This window comes from Physeter macrocephalus, chromosome 12 (genome assembly GCF_002837175.3).
Source record: "Physeter macrocephalus isolate SW-GA chromosome 12, ASM283717v5, whole genome shotgun sequence".
Lineage (NCBI taxonomy): Eukaryota > Metazoa > Chordata > Mammalia > Artiodactyla > Physeteridae > Physeter > Physeter macrocephalus.
The window spans coordinates 71,345,697-71,358,016 of record NC_041225.1 but is presented as its reverse complement, the minus strand read 5'-3'; the positions used below and the strand labels follow the sequence as shown (position 1 = coordinate 71,358,016).

At 37.1% G+C, this 12,320-nt stretch overlaps 1 protein-coding gene across 5 annotated transcripts in view; it reads left to right on the top strand.

The window, feature by feature from the left end:
- Positions 1-436: 436 nt before the first annotated feature.
- LOC102974983 (serine/threonine-protein phosphatase 4 regulatory subunit 3B) overlaps positions 437-12,320 on the top strand; it is a 72,639-nt gene continuing 60,755 nt past the window's right edge. For 2 of the 5 annotated variants that reach the window (XM_055089188.1, XM_028496543.2), the window contains exons 1-2: positions 437-774; positions 2,114-2,169. In XM_055089188.1, coding sequence (XP_054945163.1) covers positions 633-774; positions 2,114-2,169 — 198 coding nt within the window. In that variant the 5' untranslated portion in view covers positions 437-632. The remainder of the gene's footprint in view (positions 775-2,113; positions 2,170-12,320) is intronic. The other 3 variants (XM_024118518.3, XM_055089187.1, XM_055089189.1) reach the window with 2 other exon arrangements.

The following is a 12,320-nucleotide window of genomic DNA, read 5'->3' as shown; positions in this document are numbered from 1 at the left end:
AGCAATCCGCACGAAGCCGAATCCATGACTCCGCGCCCGCCGCCTGCCCAGAGAGGACTCTCGCGGCACCAGCGGAGACAAGGAGCTCGCAAGGACCGCCCACCCAACCGAGATCCTATGGCAGTAGGCGGGGCCGAGATAGGAGGAAGTCGCACTTGGACCCACCCACCTCAGTCCAGTACCCCGCCTCGCGAGAGCACCGTGCGTGCAGAAACGGAGGCGCCTCATATTGGACTCGTCGGCCGCCGTAGCCCCTGCTAGTACAGCCCGTGCTAGCTTGCTGGAGGAGGAAGAGAAAGGCAGAGAGAATCGGGTTACAAGATGGCGGATCTGTGGTAGTTACCGCGGCGGCGGCGGCGAGAGAGCGAGCGAGCTCTGGGGGGCAAAGGGTGGGGAGGGTGGGTGTGTGCGGGGGTGAAGTGAGAGGTAACCGGGACTCCGGGCGGAAAGGTCTCAGTGGTTCTTGTTGCCCCTTCCCGCGGCTGAACCTTGGGAGCCATGGTGAACTCGGGCCTCTCCGGAGCCGCCGCCGCCGCCGCTGCCGCCACCGCCGGTACCGTCTCTCTAGAGTGAGGGGCGCGGACGAGGTGAGCAAGGAGGCGGCGGCTGGAGCTGTGGGGACAGTAGCCACCATGTCGGATACGCGGCGGCGAGTGAAGGTTTATACCCTGAACGAAGATCGGCAATGGGACGACCGAGGCACCGGGCACGTCTCCTCCACCTATGTGGAGGAGCTCAAGGGAATGTCGCTGCTGGTTCGGGCAGAGTCCGACGGTAAGGTTATTGGAACCGTAGGATAGGGGACCATGCCTCCAGTTTGGGCACAGCCTTGGGGTTTAGGCCCTGGGCCGAGTACTGTTATTGCCACCGCTTGGGACAGCGCATTGGTTTTCTGTCTGCACTTCAGTACGGTGAAGACAAACTACTTTGTCGGGATTTATCCTCAGTCGGACGCCGATTCTCTGTTCCCCCGCCTCCTCTCCTTATTAAACCCTTGACCCCTTCCTCTCCAGTCTCGCCTCTTAAAGAGGTGGGGGGAAGAGTGTGAGAGAGAAGAGAGGAAGTCATGAGAAACAAGGTAGTGATCTCGTTCTAGGGAACTGACCCTTCCCGTCCCCCTTTATTTTCTTATCCCATTATATGCCTGGTACAAAAGGTTTAGTGAAACTTAACTTTCTTTTTTTTTTTTTTTTTTTAACTGATTTTGCTAACTAGCCCCAGTTGCCACAGTCGACAGGTGCTGGGGAAAACCAAAATGCATCTATTTCCTGGGGTTATTGCAGACTGTTGCCACGATACACGCACGCACAGGCACTTACACCTTCAGTCTGGGATCCCTCCAGGCTATCTTTTAGAAGGTGCTGTGAACAAGTGGATACTTTACAACCAAAACAAGTTAGGACACCAGAGCAGACTGTAAACTTGTATTCGTTGATTTATTGTACGAGTCTTGCGTGAAATATTTTAAAATTATAAAATGTACAGCCTTAAGTAAAACACCTTCCTCACTGTATCTGATCGCTGGATTTGAGCAACTGATATGTGCAGATTAAAGAAAAATAGCAGTCTTCGGTTTACTTTTGACATATCTTGTACTCTTGCACTTTTTCTTTTAAGTAGTCATGGACATTTATTTTTACATGAGGTGTCCTGCTTTTTGTTCTTAAGGAGTAAAGGATAAATGCAATTCTGTATTTGTGTACTAAGTATTTAAATCCCTGTTGTCGTCCTTTGTAATTTGTTTTATTTGTTAAATTGGAAATGCAATAAAATAACCTTGTTAAAAAGAAAATTGGCTTCAGGTGGTCATTTAGACCTTAAATTTTTCATTTCAATAAAACTATAATAAGTCATCTAGTCTCCGCATATTCTTGGTCTGAATGTTGTTCTTAGATGAATTTTTTCCTTTAAGGGTATATGGGGATAGGATGATATGTTCTACATTAAATATGAAGCCCAGATCTTGAGAGAAGAATGTAAATTGGACTACATTTGATTACTTCAGATGTCCTGCTGGGGGAAGAAAAAAGTTGTTTTTGTAATGTGTATTCTGATGTTTTATTCACTATTTTATAAATTGAAACTTATAAATAATTATTTTTTTAACTTGCAGGATCACTACTCTTGGAATCAAAGATAAATCCAAACACTGCATATCAGAAACAACAGGCAAGTAGATATTTATCTTTAATTTGAAAGACTTCATCTGTGATCAAGGAAGTATTAATCTGACAAAGATGGGAAAGCTTTTCTGACCAAAAAAAAAAACATGGATGGTAAACAGAATTACAGGCTATATGTATTTCCCTTGCAGGTTAAAAGTTTCAAACTGAAAAGTGAAAGCTTTTGTTCTGGAAGTTATTATCTTTGAATTGAGCCACTGTTACTTTATTTTGGAATATAGTGTTTTCATTAGTCTTATTTAACTGCAGTTAGCCAGGTATCTTCTATACCCTGTACACTAAGCCTTTTATTCTCAGTCACATTTAAAGGAAATGGCATAAAAGAAAATTCAAAGGGGTACTCTTTAAAGCAAGGAAAGCCTGTTTGTGGTGTGAAAGTGGATCCTTTGACTCAAGCAAAAGATAAAGCTTTTGAAGTAGAAGCACTTAATCCTGTTCTTTAATTGTTGTATATTTTTAATATAATAACCAATGGATATTTCATGAAAGTGTACACTGCCTATTATGCAATGTTTTCTGTTGATACTTACTGTCTTATTTGGGAAAAGAAAACCTGTGTTGTGTTTTAGTGTGCTAATTGTCTAGTCTGGAAATGGCTGCAGTGATTCAACTTTTCCTTTATCCTGTGAATGTTTTCATTTTTATTATGAAAGATTTCAAAATTGAGAAGTACAGCGAATAATATAATGAGTGTCTGTGTAACACCACCAAATTTAACAATGTTAACATTATACCATATTTGTTTCAAATCTTTTTGTAGTGTTGAACATTGTGGATAGAATTAAAACTCCCTTTGTACCCATCTCATTCTATCCATTCTCCACCCTGCCTATAGGTAACCACTATTCTGAAGTTGATGTGTATTATTTCACTACTTGATTTTATACCTTTTCTGCATATGTATGTATCCATAAATAATATGTAGTCTTTTGTGTGTTTTTAAACTTTACACAGTTGATCTCCTATTCTTACATGTACTCTGCAATTTTCATTTTTCACTCGTTACTTTGAAGATTTGTTCATGTTAATGTAGATTTAGTTGGGCATTTTTTTAAAACACTGTATGATGTATGATATACACCTATTGTTAGACATTTGGATTATTTCTAGGGTTTTTGTGTGTGTGTGTTCTGTGTGTAAAGTGAACATGCCAGAGATTTTTGGAGGAAAAGATAAATTATTTTCCAGTTTTTTTTGTGTGGAGTGTGTAAAGTGAATATGGCAGAAGTTTTTGAAGGAAAAGATAAATAATTTGAAGGAAAAGATAAATTAATTATACTTGCATCATCAGTGCCTACTTTCTTCAAGGTCAGTGAAAATTTAGATGCTCAGAAACAAATATTTCACACTTGGAGGAATGAAATTACATCTATTGCACAGTGCATTGTTAGTAAAAGTCTTACTTTTAAACAATTGTTTTGTGTATACAGTGCATTCTTAGTACTTTGAAATATTTTTTAAATTTTCCATATTCAGTTAATAGTTTTTTCCTTTGCTAAGAAAATATTATGTGTCTTTTTTGATGGAGAATCAAACATTTGTTCTGTATTGAACACCTGAAGTTGTTTCCTATACCTTAGATGTTTTAAGGTAAATTTAATTTCTAAGTCAGCCAGGCAGATGGTTACTCTCTGTCTTTGTACTGACTTTTACCAGATAGCCACTTTTGGTTTGTTTTTTTGTTTGCTTGCTTTGGGGGGAAAGGAATACCAATATTTTGTAACCATTTTTTTCTACCTGCATGAATATAAAATTTGCAGGAACTGTCTTCTTAAGTGTGACTCCCTACAAATTAGTTATGTTATGGATTCTTCTCAAATTGTATACAAGATCCTTTAGCTGTTGTTTTAACTAGAAAGATCACATTATAGCGGAGGTTTGTGAATAAAATAATCCCCCATCGTTAGTCCAGAATTACACAGTGGTTCTGTGGATATTTTTAGGAACTTTGGGACATAACTTTGTGTGTCATGTTACTCTGCTAGAAAATTTAAGTATTACAGGAGGAAAATATTTTTAAAAATTTTTATGCCATTGGGGAAATGTTTTTGTAATTAATTACTTTTAAATAGTATACTATTAGGGCTTTTTAAAATATCTTTTTCCTTAATTGAGGTACTTTTACTAAATAACATTAAAGCTTAAGAGAACTCTTTGGCAATGAGAATACTCTGGAAAAGCTTTGTGTATAAGAATGAAAAACCTGTGTAAATGGAGTCAGTTGTTTTATTTTCTTTATTGTTTAAATAGACTGCACTTTTCTAATAGAAATCAAAGAGCTATATAGGGGTTATGTTAGACTTATTTTTTTTGTAATAGATGTGTTTGTTTCACCAAAATCTTGTTCAGTTTGCCTTTTTACCAGGTTACACAAATTGGGATTTCCAAACACGCTGATATTTTTCTATGTTCATTAGAATTACCTTTTTTTAAATGTCATCATTTAAGTATTCAATAAATTAGTTTAGAAAATTACTTATTTCTAAAATTTATATGAAATATATTGATCATTAGTGGGTTTTTAATTTTTAAAAAAGCCTTGAGTGAGTTAATTAGACATTCATAGTTTATAGGAAATTTTGCTACATTAAAATACATTGAGTATAATGAGAACCCACTCTATAGTACAGGGAACTCTACTCGGTCCTCTGTGGTGACCTAAATGGGAAGGAAATCCAAAAAAGAGGAGATGTATGTATACGTATAGCTGATTCACTTTGCTGTGCAGTAGAAACTAACATAACATTGTAAAGCAACTATGCCAATAAAAATTAATTTTAAAAAATTCATTGAATAAATACAGAGGAATATTTAACATTCTTCTTTTAACATTACAATTCTAAAATGAGCTAAGTACTGAATTGTGGGTTCAAAATAAGTTAGAATGAGTTGAGTTTAATGTCAAATGACTCGATATCAATAGGAAATCATTGATTCACATCACTTTCTTTGCTTACTGTGGGCAATATCGAAGTATTGATAGTTAATGGGAAGAAGATATACTTAACCTACAGGAGCCAATAAGCTTGTGAAGTATTTAAATAAACACTGTTAGAAGCAAAAGAGAATGATTATATAGTGTAACACAGAATAATAAAGTGCCTGATACATGTGTCAAAATTCTAAGTTATTTATCAATAGAATCAATCCCACTTGACTAAATCAAAAGCAGACTCATAGGGTGTATACCTTTTATATTAAGCACAATTTTGTGTTAATTGGGTTTGGGAGAGATGTATAAGGAAGTCCTCATCCTGGGTTTTATTGGGAGATAATACGTAACACGTGAAACAGTTACAGAATAGTAATAAGATAGCTGATAAAGTGCTTTAACCCAGTCCTCATCAAGAGTCCATGAAAGCATTTCACAGATAAGGCAACTTAAGGCACAGAAAGGTTAAGTTTCTTAATTGAGATTATATAGCAGGTATGCACCAACACAAAATACTAAGAAAAGTAACTTTATTCCACAGACTTGGGCAGTAGAAAATTAGAGGAAGGAGAGAGTGATTTGAGCCAGTCATTGAGAAAAACTTCACTCTCCTTGGTGATGTCTGCTGAAGGAACTGTGATAGGGAAAGAAATAGTACACCTGACACAAAAGGCATTATTAAGCCTATTTGGTTTCTATTATTAAGCCTAAGAGGTTTCTTATTTGAGAGCTTGGTTTGCTAAACAAAAGGGAGCCATTATAGGTTCTTGAGTGAGAGCCTAACATGAAAGTGATACTGTGTTTAGGAAGCCGGTGTGGCAATGTCATGAATAATGAATTGGAGGTAGGGAGCGAAACAGAAGAACTTTAGGTAGCAAGACCTTTGCAATAATTCAGACCAAGAAAATGAAAGTCTGTTCCAGTGTAGAAAATGGAATTGGAAAGAAGGAAAAGAACTCCAGTACATTTTCAAGAAAGTGCTGGAAGAGTTGGTGAATGATTAAATATGAAAAACAAAGAATCAAAGGTCACTAGTAGTGTTTTTGAGCCTTGGGGCCACAAAAATGATGGTTCTCTCCAGAAACTGGGAAGTTGAGAAGAAAGCAGGGTTACATTTATCGTTGGGTTAGAGACTTGTTTCTTTAAAAAACAAAAGGTTCTTTATTTTGAATAGGTAATACATTCACATTGTTAAAAATCAGAAGGTGTTTATGAAGTCTCTCGCACCCTGGACTCTGTCCATACAGTTTCCCTTGCTAGAGGCCACCAGTGTTACCAGTTTCTTGTATATCTTGCTAAGGTTTTATGCATATGTAAACAAATATGCATGGAATTATATATATATATATAATTCTCTCTTTTATTGGCATAAGTGGTAGCAAACAATATATTGTTCTGTGCCTTTTTTTCATTTAGGCTTTGGAGTAAAATAAATAGAAAGGTCTTAAAATTGAACACCTGGGACTAGAGATAGAGTGAGAGTTTGATGCAGGAGATTCTGATTTGAGAATCATTAAGACACTATTTTTAGCTGCAAGAGAGGATCTCCTTTGAGAGAGTAGATACAAATTGAGAAAAGAACAGAGCTTAAGACTGAGTTTTGTGAATTGTCCACATTTATTCATTCATCGAATAATACTTGGTTGAGTACGTGCAGTTGAAAGCTTTTGAAGAGTTTTCAGCAAAGAAGTGACATGATCCAAAATAGTAATATCAATCTGTAGAATTGAAGAGAGGCAATAACTAGGAGACTGGTTGAGAGAGTGCAGCACAGTCCAAGCTAGAGATAATGTTGAATCGAGTTAGGGTGATGGCAGTAGATACAAAGAGAGGAGGTGGATAGATTTGAGATATATAGGGCATGCTGCAGGATTAGGTGTTTGGTAATCAGGAATAAGGAAGATCCAGTAAAGAAGAAGAAAGAATAAGCAGTTGGAAAGAATAGAGCATCTGGAAAATGTGTTGTCTTCAAACCAAGGGAGAAGGTAATTGTGGTAAGGAAAGAAGAGCCAATCAGGCAGCAAATGCTGTTTCATATCCTGCCAAGAGAAAGCCTGAGAATATTCTAGGTTTTGGGTAGAAGAATGTCCACTGAGATGAAGGTGGAAATGCAAATGATCTTATCTTATTGTACCTCTTAATTGGCAAAATAATCCAATAAAATTGAGGATGTTGGGGTTTAGCCTGAGAGCCACTGTGAGGAATGGACTGATGAGTATGTGAGAGGGAAAGAGGTTTATACAATTGTGAATGCTGCATTCAAATGACAGCATGAATTTGTAATGAGTAGAGTCCACTCTGACCTTGAACTATAGATCCGGTGCACAAGTAGAGGACGTGAATGATTAGGTTGGAAAGATGTAGCAGAGTGATTGGTAAAGATGTGTTCTGGGTGGTGGTCTGGAATGGAGGAATCTTTGGGAATCAGATGGAGAGGGGGCTTTCTTCGTTAGGATCCTTTTTGTTTCTTACAGTGCCACAGGGGAGGTGCTTGGGAAGCAAGTTGTTAAGACCTTTGCCATCTTTTAGAATTTGTTCACATTTCTTACAGGGCATAGTAACAGGAACATGGGTTTGGAGTTGGATGGATACTCTTTAAGTTTTTTAATTCTGTTATTTCTAGCTATATGATTTTGAGCAAATTTTCTCTGAACCTCATTTTTTAAATGGAGATGCTACCTAACGCGCATAATAGTTGTGAATTAATGTATGAAAAGGACTTTAGCATAGTACCTGACACATAAGTGCAATAAGATAACTGTATTCATAGTAATCTTACAATAATCCTTATGTAGACAGTATTTTCCTCTTTTCCAATAAGGAAAGAAAGTCAAAGAAGTTAAATACTTTGCTGAAAGTCACCAAAATAGTGGAGTGAAACTGTGGGTGGTGCTCCCAGGTCCTCATTCTAGTTCAGGGTTATGCCCATGGTACCCAAATATATCACAGATTTTGAGAAGATAAGATACTACCACTGTTTGTAAGTAGTGTCATCATGTCTGTCTTGGATTATATGTTACACCACACCATTATTTAAAAATCTATCTCAGAAGGAGTTTAAGTCAGCTACTATTAGGAACTACTAGAGAGTTACATGCTGCGTTGTCTGGTTAATCTCACTCATTTTCAGACTTTAAATTGATTTTGAACTTGTAAATTAAATCTAATATTTCCATCTTCCTTTTTTAAAAAAAAATATTATTCCTTTGAAAAACTTGAGCTCTTTATAAATTTTGTCAAAGTCATTGGGGGCAAAGATAGGGTTAGTCTGGCAAGCAGTAGAATCTCAAATATTTCATGACTAGATACTATTCATGTTAATGAAATAGATCAGTATCAAGGAGGAAAACTGAAACATAATCCATTGGTTTGTTAGGCCCTTTAAAAATGTGTCACAGATTCCTTTGTGAATATATAAAAACTGGAGACCCTTTCCCCAAAATAGATATTATGCAGCAGGTTTTAGATAAAATTTTAAGGTATCTGTAGACTCTGGATTAAGAACCTCTGATTTAAACAGTAATTGGCTCAAGAGTATGTTTTTAATATATAAGATTGAAAATAACCATTATGCATAATAAAACTACACTGTTAAAACTTGATACAGTAAAGGCTAAATTGTCAAGCTTCTCTAGCTCATGTCTTACTCCCATCCTGGACTTGGACATAATCACCTTTTTGTTTTTTTTAAGGACCAGACCAAATATAATTCTCCCTGCAAGCTCATTTTAAATCTGACTTTCATAGGGACATAGTGGTGATTGTTTTAGTTAGTAGAAGAAAACTCTAAGCTTTCCTTGGTTTAAACAGAGGCATTAATAACGTCCCAAAGATATGTGTGCCACACACAGATTAGAAAAAATATGTCACAAAGTACAATCGTTGAAACAGACTGTACTATGAAAAATTGGGCTTGACTCAATCTAGGCTTTTTGGATATTTAGGAAACTGTGCCACTTGACACTTCATTCTGGTTTCAGTATTCTTGTGCCATCTCTATATTCTCTCACCTAGGAACTTTGACCCTTGGAATACGCAGTTCTAAGGAGTTCTTCTTATGGGTACTTTTTTCTGACAGTAAGATATGGAGGAGGAGGAAAAGGAAAGATGGATTTTGTCACCCATTTGGGATAGGTACATAGAGATGGAAGGTGCCTACTCTTGATGGCACTTCCCTATCCTCTGTTAACCAACTAGAGATACACTTCGGTCATGTTCTCAATTTTGACTTACCCAAAGAATTACCCGAGACCCTTGTTAAAAAATAAGGATTCTTGGGCTTTACTCCAGACCTGTACCCAGGGAGAAGCATGGGAATCTATGTTTTTAAACATCTCCCAAGGTCAGTCCTCTTTGCATTGAAAAAGGATTCTGAATATAAATTCTATTAGTTTCTGGAATTTTGACTGGCTTATGGGTAAGAGTTTAGTGTTAAGAATGGGAAGGAAAGAACAAAGGAAAATGATAGGAAGAAGGGGACTCAATTATCTTAATTCAGACTTTGTTGCTTACCTCGACTTTTCTCTCAGAAGGTAGATTGGAACCAAAATACAAAGGGCCTTGGATGCCTGGATAAATGGTTTTGAATTTCATTCGTTCTGTTGTAATAGTGATCTCCAAAATAGAATGCACAGTATGAATCATTGGAGAAGAAACCTGTTTATTGTATCAAAAGAAGTTGAATTTTGCAAATATTTAATAAAGTCACACAGTCAAGAGTCAAAAATAAGAATAGTATTCTGAGAGAAGAGTAACTTTTCCATGAAAAGTGTTCCCCTCCTATTGTGAGTTATAGCCTGTATGTGCAGATAACTGTTTACAGATATTTTCCAATTTAAACTAACCTGTAACCCTAACAAAATGAGCATGTGCCTTAAAATGGGTTGAAAACAGTACTGTAAGTGCAAGTGAACAAGATAATGGTCAAACTGACATTTACACTCCTAGTGTAATCTGTCAGGCAAGTGACAAAGCTGAAATAATGATAAAATAGATATTACAAAAAGTTTGCCCTCCCCCCAAATTCAGAATTATTAAAAGGATGTCACTAAATACAGATTTGTATCTATCATTTATGGGTATACTGTGCCCTAACTATATTGGGTCTTAAAATTCTAAATAATAATGATATGGAGCCATTTAATGATATGGAGCCATATAATAATGATATGGAGCAGTTTAAACATTTTAAAATATTGCTTATTTAATCTTTATATAAGCCTTTTAATTTCTATTTTACTGTATGTTTTATAAAATATGGCTATAGTAATATGATATTTCTGTATATAATATGTAAGTAATTTGAGGCACGTGGTTTTTTAAAGTTTGGAGAGCACTGTTCATGTAGCTGTTTTGAGGAGGGCTCTAAAAAAACAACTGAGGAACTGAGGAAAGAACATGGAGCTTGTGTGGGTGCCCTAGTGCTTTAACTAGAATAGACTTGTTTTTATCTTTTTTTTTTTTAATGGAGATTCTTACTAAAATTTTGTTTATAAGAAGAGTTCTACTGGTTTTTAAAAAAGATTCCACAACCTCTTCTCTACATGGTGGAAGCCACTAAAGGTTTTTAAACAACCTGATAAAATTTTGGAATAGCTGATGGCAAATATCCCTTCCAAGAAGCATGGCCAGCCTGAAGCTAGAACACAGATTTTCAGTGTTCTTACCTGATCACACAGCAAATAAGGATTAATCTGAGGCCTAGATTAATTAAGGGATGAGCTACCAAAGTATTGAAATGTTTTCATTTTTAAAACTTTGTCTTTATTAATCTGGGGCTAACTTTTTTTTTTTTTTTTTTTTTTTTTGGCTGCGTTGGGTCTTCATTGCTGCGTGTGGGCTTTCTCTAGTTGCGGCGAGCGGGGGCTACTCTTCATTGCAGCGCGAGGGCTTCTCTTCGTTGCAGTGCGAGGGCTTCTCATTGTGGTGGCTTCTCATTTCAGAGTATGGGCTCTAGGCGCTCGGGCTTCAGTAGTTGTGGCACGTGAGCTCAGTAGTTGTGGCACACGGGCTTAGTTGCTCCGTGGCATGTGGGATCTTCCCAGACCAGGGATTGAACCCCGTGTCCCTTACATTGGCAGGCGGATTCTTAACCACTGCGCCACCAGGGAAGTCCCTGGGGCTAACTTTTAATTTTATATATTTTTTAATATCAGGCCATAATGTTTATAAGTACTGGTCAGCTGAACAATTAATAAATATAAGGTGCTTTCATAGATTACTTTTTTTTTTTTTTTTTGCGGTACACCGGCCTCTCACTGTTGTGGCCTCTCCTGTTGCGGAGCACGGGCTCCGGACGCGCAGGCTCAGCGGCCATGGCTCACGGGCCCAGCACGGCACGTGGGATCTTCCTGGACCGGGGCACGAACCTGTGTCCCCTGCATCGTCAGGCGGACTCTCAACCACTGCGCCACCAGGGAAGCCCCATAGATTACATTTTTGATAATTAGGGAATAAACTTAAATGTGCATTTTTTTTTAAATCAAAGTTTTGGCCATATTAAACTTTCATTATTATGTATTCTTTAAAAGTCCATTTCATTTAGGTGTTGCATAGTGATTTTCGTGTTTAAACTTGCATGTTTTAATTTAAAATCAAACCTTAGTTTTTAATACGGGAGTTGACAACTTTTCCCTAAAAGGCATAACCTTTCGGGAGGGATATAATTAAGGACATCCTAGAAAAGCACTTATCTGAAACTGAGGTTCTTAATTTTTTTACTATCTAAGCTGCTGAACTAGGTGCTATTGGTAATACAGGTAGAGCAAGTATTTTCTGTCACCATTGTTTCACACTCCTTAATATCCTGAAGGCTTTTCCAGATTTAAAAAAGGCAAAAATAGAAAGGGTCAAACCTTAGGATAATTTTCAGCTATTAGTTAGCCTACTGGTAACCAGCTTGAAGGGAAAAATAAACGGGTAGGTGGTTAGTGAGTGGAACAGCTGACTTTCTGGAAACAATAGGAAGTAGATGATTAAAATGTCTACATGATATTTTGGCCAAGAATGCTAGACTTTCCATTAAACATTATCTTGGTAACATGAGCTAGAGCCTGCTAACATGTTTTAATATTTTTTGTTTCAGAAAATTGCTCACTCATTTTCAGTACCAGAGCTATGATTTCATTGCCAGATATTACTAAAATTTCAAAGGATAACAAAATACAGTTATATGATGTCATTTGAGTGTACATTAATTGCACTTA